General features: G+C 37.9%; 1 protein-coding gene across 1 annotated transcript in view; it reads right to left on the reverse strand.

Annotated features, from left to right (window-relative positions):
- brinp1 (bone morphogenetic protein/retinoic acid inducible neural-specific 1) overlaps positions 1-21,895 on the reverse strand; it is a 188,205-nt gene that overhangs the window by 4,439 nt on the left and 161,871 nt on the right. Inside the window, exons 6-7 of the mRNA XM_084114158.1 lie at positions 20,562-20,798; positions 10,466-10,688 (exon numbers count right to left, since the gene is read on the reverse strand). Of these exons, the coding sequence (XP_083970284.1) occupies positions 10,466-10,688; positions 20,562-20,798 (460 nt within the window). The remainder of the gene's footprint in view (positions 1-10,465; positions 10,689-20,561; positions 20,799-21,895) is intronic.

The following is a 21,895-nucleotide window of genomic DNA, read 5'->3' on the forward strand; positions in this document are numbered from 1 at the left end:
TTCTGGTTTTATTTTGCACTGTTATTTGTTTAGCTGAAACAAGTGGCTGACTTGAGTTTGCCATGGGGGATGAAATGGAGACGAAGGAAAAGAATGCTGTTTGTTTTCACATCCTCGTGTTTGTAATGGGGCATCACAGCGCTCTTCTGCACAAACTGCGTGACGTACATCATTGCAATTTCTGTTCTAATGGATGATGGATGAGTGGAGAGTAGAGTAAGCCATACGGACTGAGGGGAGGCCTGTATATCTGCTTCATTTCTTTTATTCAATTAAAGATGCTGCAAGCGATACTGCAACCTGTCAGATATCTCTGTGTTGGCATTACACCAAGCTCAACCAACAAACCTTAGACAGGAATGAAAACAAGGCTGAGAGGGAAAGACTTAAAGTCCCCCTGTAATCAATCATTTTATCCCTTTAAAATCATCTTTGATCACCAAAATTACATATTTAAACGTTTTTTCCTTGAAACAAAAAAATTCCTCATGCCTTAAAATATCTTGAATGTAACTCGACACCCTTGCCTCATTTAGTATGTGCGGTTCTATGAATATGCAAATGAGTCCCGCCTCCACTCACTCGCTCAGCTCAGAGATCCACTGGTTGACGATCACACGTTGATCTGATTGGTTACAAGGTAGTTTGTGACGTCAGAAACACCAGCGATTTCAAAGTGTGTTTTTGAGACTGTCTTTGGTTCACTGCAGTTTTAAGGAGAAAATACTCAGCAATGGAGTCGACTTATGAATTTACACATGGTTTGCCTTAAAGCATATTAAAAACACCACATAGACACATAAACAACATTAAACATTGGATTTTCATCACAGGGGGACTTTGAAATGCGTTCAATAGATTGCACTGTTGTTTAACAGCAAACTTGTTGTTCAGCTGACGAAACATCTTTCCAGAAGAAGAAAAAACAAATCAGTAGAAAAAAAAGGCTTTGTGCGTCTCTGACAGCTTAGTTTTCATCCATGTTAAATTCAATATCGTGTCTAACCTGGCTAAGGTCTGTGGCGTGGGTTAACTCGTCTCACTCGTTCTGCTACTGACAAACCAACATCTTGGCAACCATCCACAACACCCAAGCATTGTGATTCAGTTCTGCATAGCAAACATCTTCAGAAAATGCAAAGCTCTGTTATTTATGCAAAATTGTTTGTTACAGCAGAAAAAAGCTGCTTTAAAAAGCCCAAAATATGCATGTAATGTTTTTTGCTCATTACCTATGCAATGGAAAGATTTAGATGTTGAAGCCCTCCTTCACAGACTGGCACTATATTTCCCTTTATTCGAGGTATATGAACATTGCACATTGCATAACCGCTCTGTCTGTGTTCTGTGTGGGTGTAAATAAGAGTCTTGTTCTTCCCTCAAAATGTGCATCATCTCACAGTCGTGGTTTATCAGGTAGAGCTTAACAACAAACATTTATTAATTACAACAAGCCAGGAAGCGTGATTTTGTGGCTTGGCATAAACTGAAATGGGCAGCATGGTTTGGTTACTCGTTTAATTGCATCGTTTGATTTGATTAAATATCACAGTGGCGTTTGCGATGCGTTCTGTCGTCAAATGGCACAGAAGTCCCCGAGGCGTGAATCTATCTGTCACTTCAGCGCCGGCTGGGGTTTTGCTCGGGCCAGAGCAATTTATCAGGCCAAGCATCAAAAGGTGTTTATATCTGCATGTGTGTGTGATTCATACAAGAGCGTTTGGTGCCTTTGGACACAGATCCCGTACAGCGCCGTATCACACTGCTTCACTACCATAGTACGATGCATCGTTGAAGAAATCAACTAGCTAGTCGCGACTGTTTCCCGAAACCATATTGTCGCAAATTGGTCGTTGAACCACGTTGGTTAATGACGTCACGCACATGGTGGAGTAATAACTTCTTTTAATGAATCTGTTTGAGATCAAATTAACTCTAGATGTTTTGCTATAAATTACGGACACGACATCTGAGGACTATTTCTCATTTTTCTCTGTTTTTTTGCTTTATTTCCAGATTCAATCATAGACTCGTTCTTACACACTAGAGCTCGTTCACACATGCGCACTCTTCAGAAACTACGATTTAAATCTCTTGACAAACTAAAAGACGTAAATGACATTTGTATTTATTCTAAATAAAAGACACAGGTTGTCCTGAATGTCAGCTTGCTTATTTTGCTCAAGATCAGGATTTATTGAGTCCACATGTCCTGCAAACAAGAAACTCTTCTTCTAACCACAGTTCGAGATCTGTCGTTACAAACACACAACTCTGTGATGCTGTTTGCGAATGTTTGTTAGAACGATGGTTTTGGGAAGCACCGACTCGTTGAACTGCTGAAAACGACTGAACTTGCGAACATAGTTGGCTAACGATGCTTTTGGGAAACGCACCCCAGATCAGTTCATTGAGTCTTTTTTATCTTCCATATTTGTACGTTTATTTAAATGTAAGGTCATAAAAGTCTTAAATATCTTAAATGGTATCAATCATCATTTAAAGAAGTGTCGCATTTGGAGCCGGAAAACAGGAATCGCCATTCAGCCTAATGTGATTATAAACTTAAAGGGGCATTCCACCCATAGGAACATTGTTTTTTATTTAAAGTGGGTCATATATGTAGTCGAAATGTAAAATAAATTTTGAATTTGGTGCCTTTGTGACCGAGGAAAGACAAAAAATAACTTCAGGACGCATTTGTATGAAAGACAACAACTCCCACAATGCACCACATTGCACAGCTCCGCAAGCCACTCCCACTAATCCAGAAAGCGCATATCTGCCTATAAGAGAAATCACTCTTCCGTCTACAAGGCTAGCTACCACCAGAGCTTGAAATTCATTTCACACAAAATGTCTAGTTAGTTGGCGAACTCATTAGTGCATTACTCCTCGTTTGTATTTCTTTCGAAAAGGTGAATTATTGCATGGTACCTGGATGTTCAGTCAGAACATATGCGGTGCGAAACTAGGATAGTTCACAACACAAACGTCCATGTCCTCGTCTGATTCAGAGATTTCGTCCAGGCGATGACGATTTTTGACGATAAATGATGATTTTTGCGTCATTGTGGGAGGAAGTGTAAGAGGTAAATACGGATTTCTCCCATCTCAGGGGAAAATGAGAGAGTGTTGCACGACCATTCAATAGTATGACTGGGTTTCTAACAATGCAAAGCTTAGTGCTAATGGGTGGAGTGTCCCTTTAAAAAGGCTATGGTTTAATGAAATAAATGTAAATAAATTCAAAGTAAAAGCACTGTGCATTATTGCCCACTCAGAGCAGTTTGCAATCAATGAATGCATGTATGTCGATAGATTGCTTATGATCTACTCTTGATGAACTGTAACAGTGTTGTAGATGTTTGTATGAGTGCATGTTTTATCTCCCTCATCTGTTTGTACCGGAAGTAATATTGACATTTCAAAATAAGAGTCCAAGTGTTTGTTTTTTGTTTTGTTTTTGGCTTGTTTATAACTAAAAGTCTTGCATTATGCAGAACTTTTTATATATATTTTTTCTTCTGGTCATTATTGGCATTTTGATGACACAATAAACTGTATTTGGCTTTTATTTCACCATTTAAAATGTACCTTGTTTTGTATTTTAAATCATATTGATTATACAGTAAATGTCTAATTTTATCCTTGTATTATTGAAAAACAAATTACTTTGATTCATTTTCATTGCACCCACAAAGTTCTTTTTGCTCTCTTGAATTTGTCTAATTTCTTGGTTCATGTGAACTCCAGTAAGGTCTGCAGTTGGTATGAAAGCAATCCACCGTGATTAACAATGTATAATTTGCACATTTTCATGCTCTCTGTGACACTTTTTATAGCATATTGCTCATAGCTGCTTGTCTCCAAATAAACTGCCTTCGGATCACAGCTCACATTATTTTTGCCTCTTGTGACGCATTTAAAACTGCAAGTGCTGTTCTGTGAGTGTAAAGCTTTGGTGATAAATCCAAGTGGACAAATAGTTCAATAACAGAGTGAAAAGGGCATCATCCACTCTGGAGTTGTTACCTGCAGTAGTACTGTTTGACAGACTGTGTTTCCAACCCAAATGTATGATTTATGAGAGAAACATAAGAGCATGAGGAAGGAAGATATCAAACTTGGATTTGGACTAATCAATCGAATCACGAGTGGAAATGGCCTTAAAAGATCTGTTATTGGGAATTTTAGCCAACAGTACATTTTTAAGGTTACCTGATCTTGGACTCTACTCAGGAAGGAGCAACAATAAAGCCGAAATATTCATGTAAAACTTGCATCAGCTTTTTTCTTCTGCCAGGAATAAACACCAGCTGACTTTGAGATGCTTCCCTAAAAGTAGAAACTGCACGATTTGCAAAAGGCCAATAATTGAGAAAGTCGAGGTTAAAGCTGAGCTGTGGTTCCACAGACAGACCTTGTGCGTCGGCACTATTGCATCAAGAACGGGCGAGTGGAATATCTCACTAATCTATCACAGTGTATACGGAAGATCTGCCCTTAAAATAGAACCAGCAGTGTAATCTACTTATCATAGAGGGGAAACATATGCAGCTCTCAAACCATGTCAGAGAGATCGTATTTACCAGACGGGCACACATGAACGAAATTACCAAACGAAAAAGAAAAAAAAGCATTTTATTTGAGCTACTGGCTTTTTCTATTTTGTCAATGCAATTTAATGTGTTCAGTTATTTCATTTGTGTGTGTGTGTGTGTGTGTGTGTGTGTGTGTGTGTATTGCAGGAACAAAACTACAATTCACATCATTCTTTGTGACAACATATAAAGAATATCTAATCAAATACATTCTAAAACACCAAGCTAAGAACGAATTTTCTTTTTTCTAACATACTGTCAAAATGTTATGAACAAACATTCCTCCAGAAACGTTAATAGACATTCAAATTATCTGGTCTTTAATAATATTCTCAAAACGTTAGCAAAAAAAAAAACTTTTCTCTGAAACTTTTCAGTTGGATGTTCGTCTAACGTTTTTTTAAATGTTACTACTTGTTTCGGAATGTAACTTTCAAAAGTAACATTCCCATGATGTTTGAAGAATGATGGAATGGAATGTTCCTCTATCGTCCACATTAAAAAGAAAAAAAACATTTTAAAAACATTGTTTACATTTTGAGCATCCAGAGAACATTACAAAATAACGTTTTTATAGCCTAACTTAATGGCAACATTATCAAAACGTTCTTAAAGCATTTTTTTAACTGCTCTTCTTTTTTTTCTCTCGCGGTGGCACTAAAAAGCCCATTAAAGCCCAAAAGCACATTAAGTATCATAATAATGACTTCAGAACTTGTAAGTAGGAACTTTCTGGGAAAACTTGGCAGTAATCACAAGTAACCAAAGTTTGGAGCCAAGTGTTTTTTTTCTTCCTCTAGATAATTGGTGTGCCATCAAACTGGAGGAATGTCTGCAGAATTGAGTTAGTTAACTTCTGTCTCTGGAGTCTATGGGGCGGATGGAGGCAGTTTTCTGCTAATAATGAGCAACGAGAAACTCTTCCTCAAGTGAGCAGCCATCTTTCTTCATCATGGCCTTCGGGCCAAAGAGCAGGTCAGTGGAGACAGAGTCGACATGTTGAGTGACAGCACAGCAACATCTCGGGAATATATGCCATTATAGGGCTGATCTGAGCTCAGATGCTTAGAATGAGTTTAAAATAAACATAATTCAATGAACGCTGTATTAATGAATTCTACATCGATCTCAGAAGATACAGTTACAGTGCATACAGTTGCTAATGAAGTATGTTCCTTGGTGGAAGAATTGTGTATTATGATTAGTATAAGTAATACACCAGATTGGACATGTGCATTGGAATCGCTCTAACTCTTGATATCTGTATGCATCAATTGTCTGTGTTCAGTCATAGGTTTCACATTATGTTTCTTGGGTTGTCATGTGGGATGTAATGGCGTGTCTTTCGCAAAACCAATGGTTGGCAGCAATAACAGTAACAACCGCCTCAACAAGTTTTCAGCCTACGCTTACAGATGCAAACTTTTCACATGCTTAACAAGTTACAGTATACTTGCAGCTGAAAGTCTGTGATGATCTGAACAGAATGAAACACGGTTCAGAAACCCTTCTTTAATGAGAGAAACTAGATTGTCACTGGGGAAAATGTAGGGCAGGACTTAATGAACACAAATGGTTCTGTCGATTTTATGATTTCTATTCTAAGAGGCAATTTACAATACAAAGTACGTGTTGCATTATCAGCATGACTTGGGGAGCTATACGTATAAATACCATAAAATATAATTTTGTCAAATGTGTTTATTAATTTGTAGTCTATTTTTGTGTGTGTTATTAGGCAGGCTTGACAAACTAGGCCAAGTAGAAGCAATTAAGTATCATTTTCCTTTTTCAAGTATTAAATAAATTTAATTAATTAAAAATTAACCTACACTATATTATAAAACTGACCCAAGATCAGTTGCAACATTAGACACTCATCATCGGTTCATGTCATCAATCAATCAAAAATCACAGCCAATCAGAAGAGCGTGTGGGCGGAGACTGTCTGCAAGCACATTGTACTCACATACAAAAAAATACAAATAAAAATAATAATAATAATAATTAAAAAAAAGACACTATTTGATCACTATTAAAAATGCATACAGACTGACAGAAACAATCTTTGTCATGGTATAGACTTGGTTGTTCCCAGTTTGAACGTTCGTGTTTCCTTTCACTTATTTTCAAGATCTGAGGTGAATTATCTATTGTCGTTTTCAGTACGGCTATTAATGATATTCAAACTCAAATTATATTATTTTAACATTAAATAAAGCACATAATCAGTACCTGATATTATCACTGTCATGCTTTGTATGTTGTTGTTCCAGCCGCAACATCACATAAGTAGAAACCGCTTCTCAAATATAATCCACTGTCGGTTGCTGCGTATCGCCATTGTGGCTGATTAGGACCAAAACTCGGATTAACATGGAAAAGATACACGATGTAAAGGTTTTGAAGCTTAATGGATCAACATTTCAAAAGCACTTATGGACCACAACACATCTGGGTTAATATATGGTTATTTTTCTGCCACAATTCTGCACGTGCAAGATCATATTCTGAGTGGGCAAAATGGCAGTTTGCAGTTTTGCAGATAATTGTTAGTAAGCGAGCCGTCGGCACTTAGAGAGCACTCAGGACAGGTATCAGGAGAGCGAGCAAGAGAAACGTTGCGTATGCGGGGGGAAAAAAACGTCTGTGCACATCCGAATAAACTTATTTTAAACGCAAAATTAGTTTTCGTTTGCTCAAAGCTTTCTGATTTGTGAGACGGACATTTATCTGCAAAACTCAGTTCATGCACGTGTGAAATAACATTTTGCGCGCTCAAAATATTGTGGCAGAAAAACAACCCCCTAGGTTAATGGTTAATAATAGGTTAATTTTAAGGATATTGGAGTACTAAGATTTGATACCGCCACAGTAATTGCATACATTAAGCATGTTCAATGGAATTGCATGCATGCTTGAGTAAAGTATGATTCTATTTAAAGAGTTAATTTAAAGGACAATTCCGGTGAAAAATGAACCTAGGGGTAATTAACACATGGTTACCGAGTCGATCGTTCCCTGGGATGCGTTTTCATGAAAATCGAATGTAAAGAGTTTTATCTCTAAAAACAGATTAGCTTATAACGCTAGTATATGGGGCACAGAGTAAGTAAAAGTAAATCGCTAGTTAATACCACTAACAAGGCTCAAAATAGCCTCACACTAACACGGTAGCATAATGAGGGTCCCTACATGCAAACCGAAGCATTGAGAACTTTGTAAGTGTACAGACAGTTTAATAAGAAGATACTTTATAAAGACAGTACATTACGCGTTTACAGGCAGGCGTCATCTTGGAAAACGGTCTCGACTAATCGAGTCACGAACGCCGTCGATAGGATAGCTGGTCGATAGGAATTACGTTTGTGAAATATAACGTAGCGCGGCGTTCGTGACTCGATTAGTCGAGACTGTTTTCCAAGATGGCTCCTGCATGTCAACGCGTAATATACTGTCTTTATAAAGTATCTTCTTATTAAACTGTCTGTACACTTACAAAGTTCTCAATGCTTCGGTTTGCATGTAAGGACCCTCATTATGCTACCGTGTTAGTGTGAGGCTATTTTGAGCCTTGTTAGTGGTATTAACTAGCGATTTACTTTTACTTACTCTGTGCCCCATATACTAGCGTTATAAGCTAATCTGTTTTTAGAAATAAAACTCTTTACATTCGATTTTCATGAAAACGCATCCCAGGGAACGATCGACTCGGTGACCATGTGTTAATTACCCCTAGGTTCATTTTTCACCGGAATTGTCCTTTAAGACGAGGTGTATAACCATGAGGATTGCATTCAAACTCTATGCTTTCCCCCAGAGATTGTTTACCGTGACGAATTGTTACCCTGCTGCTTAGTTTATTAAAATAGGATGCTAATTTGGTGCACTGTTATCAGTTAGCTAAACTAGCTGCTCTGACTTTGAAGTATGAATATAGTTTTGCACATAAACAGAAATAGACTTCCTCACTTCCAGCAGAACAACACTCTACTTTGAAGTCCAGTGTTTAACGAATTAGCCCCGAAAATCACAGGGAATTTTGTCTATTGGCACACTAGACTGAACTGATAACAACTTACCTGGAATTAAAATAGTCAATCCTATTCTGTATTCCTCTCTATCTGTCGTTCTCTCACACACACTCTCTCTCTCTCTCTCTGTGCTCTTGCCATCAAACGCGCTTGATGTGAGCCCTACAGAGCTCAGACTATGCTCTGCTCGGCTTTGATAACGCTTCAGTGCAGACCTTGTCAAAGCCGCCATTGGAGCGTGGGTGAGCCACTTCCACATTAGTGACAGCTGATGCTCTCGCACTGCTTAACCATATAAACATGTTTGTAGTTTATTTTATGTGCATTTATTAGTGTGTATATAATAAGTCCAGTTAATGAACAGGTTACTTTGTCTACATTCAAGGCAATACTTTTGACACTGCACTCTTTAATTTCAGTACAGTCACGAAACAGCACTTTTATGTATCCATATCAACCGTACCACAGCTAGCAGGGAACGTTCTGGCAAAAAACATAAAAAAATGAATCAAAGTTATGTTCAGAAAGCATCTGATGTCATGTCGACAGATGAGGTCATTAAAATTATACTGTTATGATAGTTTGATTATAGTGTATATTTGAGACTATAGATCTGGCTCTGTAAAACTATAGTTTGAATGAATCTCTTTTCTTACATGACACATTGGGCCCTATTTTAACAATCTGAAACGCAAGTATTAAACGCGAAACGCAAGTAACTTTGTGGGCGGGTCTTGGGCGCTGTTGCTATTATACCGGCGGGATAAATGACTCTTGCGCCTGACGCAAATCTAAAATGTGTTGGTCTGAAGTAGATACATTACTCATAGGTGTGGTTTGGGCGTAACGTGAAATAAACCAATCAGAGCGACATCTCACATTCCTTTTAAAAGCAGTTCCATGGCTATTTTAATGGCGGATTTGCCAGACGCACGCCAGGAGTGGTTCACAGCCGAGGAGACCGACGTTCTCGTCAGGGCCGTAAAACACAGAGAAGTGACATTGGGGATGGAGAAACACACCCAAATTAGCTTCGGTTAAACAGGCGTATGATAATTTGGGTAAATGTGTAAGCTAGATTTATGCCTATTTTTTCACATCTTCATGGACACCACAATGATTTCCCTCATGTGTGGTAATATTTTTCCTTGTAATTATGTATGATTTGCAAAAATGGGAACTGCTGCGTCTGTGTAGATGAGAGAAGCAAAGTGTGTGTGTGTTGTGCACACGCTACATTATGGCCAAGCATGCACCCTTAAAATAGCATCTGAATAACACGGCACTGACTTTAGACGAGGTTTCTCCTGGTCTGTGGCGGAATTGTTTTCTGAAACTGCAAAATAGCACCAGGGAACGTTTGCGCCGGAACACGCCTCCTCTTTTCGCTGAACCGCCCCCGGGAGCGCAAGTTCATTCGCACCGACGTGCGTCTGTGGAGGGAAAAGTCCGCTGTGCGTCGGGTGCAAAATAGGAATGATACATGCGTCGGTGTACAAAGTCAGTTGCGCTGGGTGCAAGATAGGGCCCATTGACACTACAGTCCAGAATCACTCTTTCTGCATTATCCTGAATATTTTTTGTAAGCATTCATTGCATGTGTCATGTGTCGACTTGACGGGATACTTCATTAAGGGGGAAAAAAAAACCTTGAAGTGCATGTACCTTTTATCTAGGAATAAACTCCTGTAATTTTGTGATTGGGAGCTGGTTGGTTTAGTTCATTAATCTGCTGAAATCCCTATGGAGATAATGAATGGGCAGTTGCTGGACTATGGTGCTGTTTTCCTGCTGCATTCTTCAGTAAGGGAACATCAGGTCTCTCACCTCTCTCTGGGCATCTGGTGGTTGGGGTTGTGGTGGCAGCGGATGCTCAGACCGAAGAGTTTGCGGGCCGTGCGCTGGATCTTCACTCTCTGGGCCTCTAGAGAGCTCTGCAGGAGCCGATAGCGGTTCTGAAGGTCCCAGTCGCTGCCCCACAGCAGGTGCACACTGCTCACGGGGAGGAAATGGGTCGCGGGCAACCGTTTCAGGAAAGACTTAAACTCATCTAGGAGAGAAGGACAGAGAGAGACAGGCGCTCATATAATGGAGGACAAAAGCATATCCACATAAACCACATAATGATACTTTGTGGGAGATGGAGAAAAATATTGACTTTTTACGGACAATGATTGATTTTAACCACAAACACTGTCAATACTCATAGAGAGCCTTCAGAATCCCGAACAATTTCCATGTCCTATTTTTCAAATCTTTCAGTGTCTTTTACTCGCGTAATGTGTAAATTTCCAAGTGAAATAGGATTTTCAATGAGTTAATAGCTTAGAAAGGCTGCCTTACCTACAACAGTAGCCCAAAAACAATGACTAAACAGCCATTTGACTAGTTAACATTAGTAACATTAACCACTTTTCTGTGTGGGCAGGGTAACGACAGTTAAAAATTAAAGCCTGAGCAAGTTATTTCATCATATTAAAGATTATGGTTTTGGTTTAATTTTTGAACAACACATCGCCAGATGTGTGAAAGGTTTGTCGAGTGAGAACAATAGAAACATGAATGGGGAAGTTAACCACACCAGACATAGACAAGACTGCAAGTGTGTAGGTGTTTACAGGGCAATAAAATCTTATATTAGTCTTTTATTAGCCTTCTCTAAAAACACACAACATGGTCTTAGAAAATATTTCATAAACTTCATAGTTTTAGAGATAACATCCTCAGATTTGACTTACAGTATGAGCAGAAATCTTTTTATTTTGGGTATGTATTGCCCCACTTGCCAAAATGGGATGTGTGGGGAAAGGGGTTAAAAGGCCAGGAACTGACTTTTACTGGAGCTCTTAATTCTGAACTCTCAAAGTTCACCAGATTCATGCATTTAGCTTTAAAATGCATTTAACTTTAACAAAATCCTCCACTGAACCATGACCAGGAAAGTGCATTATTGGAGTAAATAGAGTCAAATAGAGTTTATGCTCAAGTGCAGAACAGGTCTGCGAGATCTCCTGTGCTTCAAACAGAGGAGAAAAGGCTGAGGGCATCGCATCGGCTAGATAGTTCCTCATCGGAAGATATAGACCGAATGTGGCCCGCAGAATCTCCTAATGAAGTCTCTTTTCTGCACATCAAGCTGAGAACATCGTCACTGAAGGAGGTTTTCTCTGTGGACTCTGAGAGTACGAGGCGGCAAGCACTTGCTGTCCTGATCCCAGTTTTTCTGGGTAAAAGGAGAGGCAAATGCAACATGAGGTAACATTTTTATAGGGGCAGTCATGGCCGACTGGTAACCCAAAGGTTGCTGGTTGGATTCCAGTAAATGACTGAGGTGCCCTTGGGGAAGGCCCAGAACCTTTAATCGCTCCCCAGGCGCAACAGCATAATGGCTGGCCACTTGGGATGGTAAGGTTCACCAATTCGCAACGGTGCATCGGCATAAAAGTTAACAATGCGATGCATTGATTTAAAAACGTGTGCATCGGATACAAATTAGCATTTGTATCAGGGTGCATCGTTTCTAAACGGTAAAAAACAATTTATTTATATATAATTATTAGTAGATGCGCTCTACTTTTATTATTTAGAAAGTGACCAATATTTTTTTTTTTCATTGCATCGTATATTGCACTGAATCGCATTGTGTTGAATAGAAATTGGATCACACTGCATCTTAATGGGGTGTATCGTATCGCATCAGTAGCTGCTTCATATGTATATTTAACGTATCATATCGTTGGCAATGCATCGAGATGCGTATCACATCGGCCTCAGTTATGGAGATGCACATCCCTACTGCCCACTGCTCCGGGTGTCTATCATGGTTTGCAGTGTGTGTGTGTGTTCACTACTCACTATCCTAATGTGTGTGCACTAACTTGGATGGGTTAAATGCAGAGGACAAATTCTGAGTATGGGTTACTACATTTCACTTTCACAAGCTAAATTTAGCCTCAACCCTATAGGACTGGACACCCCTGCTTTAAACACAGATGTGTGCTGTGGTGCAGGAATCATATGACAGACGTAAGGCAGCATGAACATGCCTGTAGCCGGCGGCACACACAGAGGAAACGCGTGTGTTCGACTGCAGTCAAGGTTGGCTGATGTCCATTAAAATACAGTATATGCAGCATGGTCATATTGGGGATGTCAATATTATGGTCTAAACATGCACTCATGGTGTTTAACAACTCCACCTGCTTGTTTCCTTTCATGTGTTTGATATGCTATTAAAACGACAGTGTGACATCTGAATCCAGAAACCACCTCAGGCCCAGCGCAGCGACTGTCTACAGAGCGGCTGTGTTTACTGGTGTGTACTGGATGGAGATTATTCGTCCAGAGTAAGAGGGAACATACATTAAAAGAATATACTTTTTAATAGGTATGTATATATATATATATATATATATATATATATATATATATATATATATATATATATATATATATATGATATATATATAAGTGAAACTCGAAAAATATCGTTTGAAAGTTCGTGTATTTCAGTAATTCAAATTAAAGGGTGAAACTAATATATTTAGTATATAACTACATACATATGCATGATTAAACTTTTCAGAGGGCTGACATTTCTGTATTTAAAATCTTTTTTTGGTAACACTGTATTTTGATGGTCCCTTTTGAGCGTGCTGTTGACTATAAGTAACTTTGCAACTACCCTAACCCTAACCCTACCAGTCTATTAATACTTAACTAACACTCTAATGAGAGTTAGTAGACATGCAGGTGCAGCGTTACTTATAGTCAACAGAACGTGTTAAAGGGACCATCAAAATAAAGTGAAACCTCTTCTTTTTTTCATTTTTTTTTTTTCATGTAAGATTCTAATTTTCTGAGATTTTGAATTTGGGGTTTTCATAAGATGTAAGCCATAATCATCAAGATTATAACTTTTGCACGATATTCACATTTTTTGAGTTTCACCTGTATATATATATATATATATATATATATATATATATATATATATATATATATATATATATATATATATATATATATATATGCAGTGCTAGTGTTGGGCTTAAACCCTGAATCATTTTAGTAAACCGCTTAATGTTTTAACTGAAGTTTTAATTAAATTTTAGCCACTAATAAAATCATGCAGTTCTGCTCTATACCCAGACATTAACCTGGAAGCAAGACTCATTTAAGCCTGGTACATATTTTAGCTTATTCTCCAACAAAGAAGTTCATGAGTTCATATATATATATATATATATATATATATATATATATATATATATAATTCTGATTATTCCAGAGGAAGTTGTTGGTCAGTTTTCCTCCATTCAGAAGTAATAAACACAATATTCAGAGAAACAACTCTGAAAACAAAGCAGGATAATACAGTGCTCCAGGGATTTGTTGGCAAACTTTATGAATTAAGACATTCAATGTTTTTTCCACAAAAAATAACAATTAACAGAGCTTGCAAACATTAGTACATCAAAGCAATTATTATTTATTTGTATTTATTTTTGGAAAATGCTTATTGCAAGAGTCTGCTATCTTCTAAAACTGTGTACAATGAGCACCTTTTGAAACATTGTAATGTTTGTTTCTGTGCAGCATTTGTACGATTACTCAAATAATTTTACTGTATGTACATCGTTGTACTTTGGAAAATAGAGCCTGAATAGTTTTTACTTTTAAAATGTCATACAGTGATACATATGCACCTTGTTAGTTATAGTAACAATAATTTTGAAATATTGACTGCATAACACTGACAACGTTCTGATATAAAACGTTTCCATGTGTATTTTAGATTGCCTTAAAGTCATATTGTTCTCGCTCTCCATGCGTCTCGTGTGAGCGTGTGGATTCGAGTTTGCTCTTCTGTCCGCGTGTGTGTGTCTTGTGTAGCATGTTTCCATGATATGTCTTGTGTGAACACGTGGCTTATGAGTGTTCTCATTAGCTGTGTGTGTGTGTCTGTCTTGTTTTGTTTGAGCACAAGGCTTGTGATCATGTTCGCCGGCCATGTGGTCTTGTTTTAGTTTTTAGTGTGAGAAGAACATGGCTCTCATGTTTGTTTCTATGTGCCATGTGCTCTCCTGTCTATTGTCTTAAAGAGACAGTTCACTTAAAAATGTAAATTGTGTCATCATTTACTGACATTCTTCAAACTATCTTCTTTTGTGTTCAGCAGAAGAAAGAAATTCATACAGGCTTGAAACAACTTTAGGGAGAATAAATGATGACAGAATTTATTTATTTTTTTAAATTTTTAAAAATAACCTTCTGGTTATCTGATTGTTGGTTGATTTGTCCCACCTGTCCTCCATCTTTGCCTGCCTTGTTTGCTGCCCTATTAATTCTCCTTGTGTTTTCAGACCTGTGCCAGTTCGTTGTATAATGTACTTCATGTTAACTTGCTCCCTGTCTAGTCCTGTCGAGCTGCTGGCCTGTTCTTCCCCACAGGGTAGTTTTTGTTTATTTTTGGGATTTAATAAAGACCATTTTCAGTCCTCGCCTCAACCCTCCAAGCCAACCCTGACACATATTCTATTATTTCATCAAAGGATGGTCCCATATTCACACATGTCTGTGCTAAGCCCTAAATATCCACATTGTTCCCAGGCAGAACATTATTTCTAGTGATGCAATTACAGCTCCGTCTACTTGAATAGGAGGAGACAGAAATAACGGTATAATCGGTTGTGCTCCTTAAAGGAATAGTTCACTTCAAAATGAAAATTCTGCCATCATTTATTCACCCTCAAGTTGTTTCAAACCTGTATGAATTATTCTGCTGAACACAAAGGAAGATCATTTGAAGAATGTCTGTAACCAAACAGTTGATGGACCCCATTGACTTCCATTGTAGTAAAAAAAATATATATATACTATGAAAGTCAATTGGGTCCATCAACTGTCTGGTCTAATGTGAGTATCTATAGTAAACAGGTGATTGGCTCGACATGTTTAAAGTTTCGATTTCTCTCATTGTGGATCGTGTCTCAACACGTTAAGTCTGTATCCACTGACCCTTAACCTCTCCGTTGTGTGAGTGTGCAAAAAGGAAAAGTGTTGTTTTTGTGTTCCTAACTATTCTTTTATACTGTATATATACAGCAGTAATGATTTTCTTACTGTAAAACGTCTACACACCCCTGTTAAAACAGCTGATTTTTGTGACGTAAAAAAATGAAACAAAGATAAATCACATCAGAATTTTTGTGCCCTAAATGTAAAATTTACAACTTATTTCAAAAATAACATTTCAAAATAACCTAACGGCAAAAGTGTGCTAATGGCTTTCATAATTGCGTAAGTGGCTGTGTTCAGAACTAATTAAAATTAGTAGCACATAAATTAGTCTTCACCTGAAGTGACTCTGATTAACTCCAGATAAATCTCAGCTGTTCTTGTAAGATTTTTCTGACATCTTTATAAACTGTACTAGCATTTAAACATAAGTTTCAAGAGTTGTCAGGTGCCTCTGGATCTTTTGGAGTGTATTTCTCAACTAATGTGTAGCATTTTCACACAAAAAAAAAAAAATCCCAGAGGCTTCCTAATTTTCAACCCTATTATGACTGGAATTGTGAACTCGCGCCCAAGCCAGCTGAAAAATGGAGACGATCATAGTCAGTCACACCTCAAAATAATGGGTTGGGTGGTGATGATGATTTAAGAACTTATTGGCATTAAAGTAGGACATTATTAACACGTTCAAACAATTATCACTTCCCTAATTCATAAGCTTGACATTTCAGGAGATTCATCTGTTCACGCCGCATTTGGCGCTCGAGCGCTTTCTCCTCGGGCCGGTCCAGAGGAATATTGCAGCGACCTTGAGGTTCACAGACTCAATTTGAGCGTCCTCTGCTCTATATAAATATATCGCAGTGTCTGGTTTTATTTGGACCTTTTATTAACGGTTAATAATATATAAGCTAGCGTGCTCATAAGGTGGATATTGAGCAATCACCTTGGGGAGTAACCTATTTCTGCTTTATGTTTTTTTTTGTTCAGAAATATTTGATCAGCGAGGTGAAAGATGTCTGTCGGCGTGTGAGTGGCATTAAATGCGATTTACCCAGAACAACGCTCACTTTCACCTTTTTACAACCATTCTGCAATGCTATATTAATAGTCGTCATCAGATGAATGACTTTTCACAGCTAAAATGTTAAAACGGGATTAAGCTAGTATTAAAAACACATAAACATCCTGAAGGTCACTATCTAGCTGCATTTATTGGTTTTAACTGTATGCGGTTATAATGTTATTGATGCTTTTGAGTTCCTCATATCTCGCATACTGTTCATTACTCCATTTAGTGGACTAATAAAGCCTGAGATTGTGTTTCTACACTGTAAAAAAATTCTGTTCTTGTTGCAATAGTCTGTTAACATTGGCTCAATGAGAAATAATACGTCAGACCAATTGAAAAATTTAGATGTTATCGGTCACTTGAAATTTTTGACTTGGGGATGTAATTTTTTTTTACAGTGTAGAGGATTTACAGATCTAACAGATACTGTAGTGCCAGATATGTCGCAATCTGCCTTTAATGTTATAGCCAGAAGTTATCATAAATATTTAAGGCCTAGAAATTCATAGCACTCAAAGCACATACTTAACATAAAGAGGCTGTCTCAGTGTCAGTGCACACATGTAAAACACTTTACAGGTTTGTTTGTTGTTGTTACATTAACTATGATTTATGGCAGCAATGGGAGAAACAAAGCTTTTCGAAACTTTGAATCAAACTTTGAATCGACGGTGTAAATGTAGTGAAAACTCAGCTCAAACATGCATAAAAACACCTTTCACGAACCAATTGCAAATGTTTGAATGAAAGTCTAATATATTACATGCAATTAACACAATCATCTAATACCATTAAATATGAAGTGTCTGTTAACTTATTAAATTCTAGAGCTTGTTTTGTTTTATGGAGACTGTTAACTACAACTCTCCCTTTTTATTATACAAATGTGTCATTAAAACGTCTACAAATAATCAAAGTGATCCAAGATCAAGTAAAAAAAAAAAAAAAAAGTCTGTATAGATACAGACTCATATCATCATGCAAGTAAATGCACATATTTGCAGCAGTGCAGATCTAATATCAGAAAAACAGTCGGTTGGAAAATAACATTCATTCATAAACCTGCACAGCCTTTCTATGAATCCATCTTTTGGGAGTGGGAATGGAGCGCTTTGGCCCGTGGCGTGTGATTCGAGTCCAGGCGGTGGGGTGAAATTGACTGTTACAATAAAGCGCGAGAAGTGCCTCTTCTCCCAGAGAAAGCATTGTGGGTCTCTGAATTATTCATGCTTGCTTTATTGCAGATTGGCTCAAAGAGAGAAGTTAGCATGCAAGTCTTATGCAGAGTTTTCGGCACAAGGTGGCTCACATATAACAAGCTGATTAATTAGATTTAAAGCGTACACTTTCTCACCTAAAGTGAAGGTAAGAAGAGACCTTGAAGAGACTAGACCATTTAAATATGCAGCCGTTTGTTACGCTCTTGCATTGACTTGATTTAAACAGTTTTTTTATGTTCGTTTGATTAACATTTGAAAGTTTGAGGTCATAAGAAATTGATTGTTTTTTTTTTCTTTTTCTGCAAAGCTGGATTTAATTAATTAAAAGTGAAGTCTTTTATAATGTTAAAAAAACAAACATGTTTTTGAGCATCAAATCATCATATTAGAATGATTTCTGAAGGATCATGTGACACTGAAGACTGGAGTAATGATGCTGAAAATTCAGCTTTGATCACAGGAATAAATTGCATTTTACAGTATAATCACATAGAAAACAGTTATTTTAAATCATACAATTTTTACTGTATTCTTTATCAAATAAATACAGTCCTAGTGAGCTATATATACAGTATATTAGTGTTTCCACAGCTTGCATGGACCCCGTTACATTGTATAAAGTTTTGCATTAAAAGCCTGTGCTGTAATAGCATGCATATAATATATTAATCTAATTGTATACTTTATGTTGCATGCATTGCAAAGCCATTAAAATAATCAGCATTAATGTACAGAGTTATTTACTTGTATAAAAATAGATTTCAATATGGGATGAACAATGAAACATTGCATGAACCAACCCTTCTGAACCTTTTAATGCATATTTTTGCATAAGTGCATAACTTTTTTTTTACTGGATAATAGGTGCATTATTTTTTTGTACATGGAGTTAACTTGTTTATATTTTTTGGTTTGTTGACTGGATGAAAATAACAAAATGATGTTCTCTCAGTAACTTGCATTAGGAAATGAGTGAAAAGGCAAGTATAATGCCTATAAGGATAGCTGGCGTATAATGAGCGCTGGAGAAGAGTCGAGAGCTGCTCCTCTGAGCAAACGTCTTCTGTTTAATTCCAGCTAAATCAATGCAGACGACTTCAAACGTCACTTAGCCCAATTAGTGAAGCCGAGGAAGTGTGGGAATCGATCCGCCAATGATTACAACACCTGACTCGATGCTCGCTGTCGCCACGTCTACTTATTAGTCATGATGTGTAGCGCGGTGAAACTGTCATATTTGACAATGCATGGTAAAACTGGCACCAGGCCAGACTTGCTGACAGTCCTGACGAGCTAACTCGCCCGCTAATGCTGTCAGATCAGTGTGACGCCGTTCTGCAAGCTCACTCAATTTAAGGTTTTGAAGGGACATTTCCGACGAAATATGAGAGATAAAATCTTCAGCTTTTGGCAGAACTATCCTCAGGCTACGTCTACATTAATCCGGATACATTTGAAAACGGCGTTTCTATTAAAAACGCTCTCCGTCTGTCGAATTAAGGCGTTTTCCAAAAGTTTCTCATCCACACTGAAACGTCGGAAAACGCTAAATTCAGCTTTACTGCACGTGCGTAAAACCTCACAAAAGCTCACTGAGATGATAGATGGAAAAATAAAAGTAACACTTTATTTTACAGTGTCCTTGTTACATATGTTACACGTACTTAACATAGTAATAACAGTAAATTATGCATAATTACATGCAACTACCCCTCAACCAAACCCTAATCCTACCCTAACCCTATAGTATGTACATGTAGTTAATTAATATTACTCAGCACTTAAATATATAATTACACTGTAACAATGATTTTAATTTAGCAAAATATCTCAGCATTCACTGATCGTCCAGGTCGCTCTCACTCACCATTATATATTTGGTCTAAATGCTAAAACTGTTCTCATGTATTGCCGCAGGACAGCAGATGTGAGTGTATTCTGTCATCTTTGCAGGACTGTGATATGAAGAGTGTGTGAAGTAACATATTTTTGCAGCAGTGTGAGAGTAAACAGCACATAACAGTATCGATATCAGTTGGTACAACATGCGTCACATGACTAATCTTACGTCATCGTTTATAAATACAGTCCACACTACAACGCCAAAACAGCGTTTTCAAATTGATCCACGTTTTCAAAAAGCTTAGTTTTCATTAATAGAAACGCAGTCTCAGTGTGGACAAAAGGCCAAAACGGAGAGTAAAAGATGCATTTTCAACCTAGTGCACTGCAAATAAATGCTTTTCTTACTTATTTCTGTCTTGTTTCCAGTTCAAATATCAAAACATTTATAAATCAAGATGCATTTACGAAAGTAGTAAATTGCCATAAGATTTATGTCTTGTTTTTCGGAGGGAAAAATCAACGGGGTAAGAAAAATCTTAATTCAAACGGAAACAATTTTTTTACACCGTTGGCAGATCATTTTACTTGTTTTAGGCAAAAACTCAGTTGATTTGAATTTTTCCCCCCAGAAAACAAGAGTTAATATCTTATGGTATCTTACTCGTCTAGTAAATGCATTTTGATTTAAGAATGTTTAGATATTTGGACAAAAATACTAAGTCAGAATATACTTTTCTGCAGTGTGTGGACATGGCCTCAGTGTTACCTGAGTTCTCGAAGTCGCTGTAAGACGCTTCCCAGGTGTCCGTCATGCCGATGAGCGTGTTCTCCATGATCTGGAGGTCAGTCGTGGGACAGTTGCATTGTGGGAACTCGTCGGCACACTCACAGATGCACTGGCTGTTCTGGCAGATGTATTCGCCCTCCCCGTTACACATGATGTAGCTGAGAGCCGACTGGACGAACTTCTCCTGCAGGTATTCGGGGAAAATGACCTGCAAACCTGAAAACGGTAAAGAGAATCAATGTTAAAGTCATTACAGAGATCCAAAGGTGTTATTGATTTCGCATCAGCGAGCAACAGGTAGAAAGCGCCGCAGAGAGTCGATGACAGAACTTTCTTTATTTCACATTAAGGAGCGCATGTAGAGCATCCACAGTCCAGATGCGTGAACGATCTCCATATCCACCTCTGGCGCTCCTGACGGTCACAGTGAATCATGCTTTGCCGTGAAAAGTTTTGCCAGAGGTCCTCTTGACTTTGAACTGTCCCCTCGGAGTGGGAGGACTTTACATAATGGAATAAAACGAAGGAGTGATTGATGTATTCTGTCGTGATCGGCTTCGGCTTATTTACCAGGGCTGTCATAATATCCTCTGCTCTGTGTGTGTGTGTGTGTGTGTGTGTGTGTGTGTGTGTGTGTGTGTGTGTGTGTGTGTGAGGGTCCGCATCAGACCATAGAGTAAACTTATCTCACGCTTGTGCTCAAGATGTGAATGATTACTTGATTCATGTCTGTAAGAGACCAGCCAGAACACACTCGCAACCACATAAAACCAGGCTATAAACCACTCAGAAAACCAACAGTAACTGGGGTGTGCAATAATCTCAATATTTTGTGTTACTTTTATGATTTTCTGGGTTTTTGTGCTGGTACCTTTTCATATTCTTCATATTCTGTACGGTTGTGAGTGACAGAAACTAACTTATCCACTTCGAGGCAATATTTGCTCCCTTAAATTGATTTCCAGGGATTTTTTACCCATATAATGATATTATTTCCAACTTTGGGTGTTTGTGTCTAGTGTTAAATTCTTGTGTTTAATCAATACATTCAATTAGAACAATAAAACACTATAGAGCTATTACCAGTCAAATGAAATCAGTGAAGCTCCATGGGCCAGTCGCACAAACCATTATGTTAAGACTGTGTGTTAGTCAAGGGGAAATCAATCGTACTTTTTGGTATCAAATTAGACTAATCTGCATGTAATGACTAACTTTTCAGACTAGTCCTGGCAGTTTGTGCAACCCGCCGTGAAGTGGCATTTAGTTTTTTCTCGGCCATCAGTAAATCACTGGTCACTCTTAAAAGGCCA

Source organism: Abramis brama (assembly GCF_963993115.1).
Source record: "Abramis brama genome assembly, chromosome: 5".
NCBI lineage: Eukaryota > Metazoa > Chordata > Actinopteri > Cypriniformes > Leuciscidae > Abramis > Abramis brama.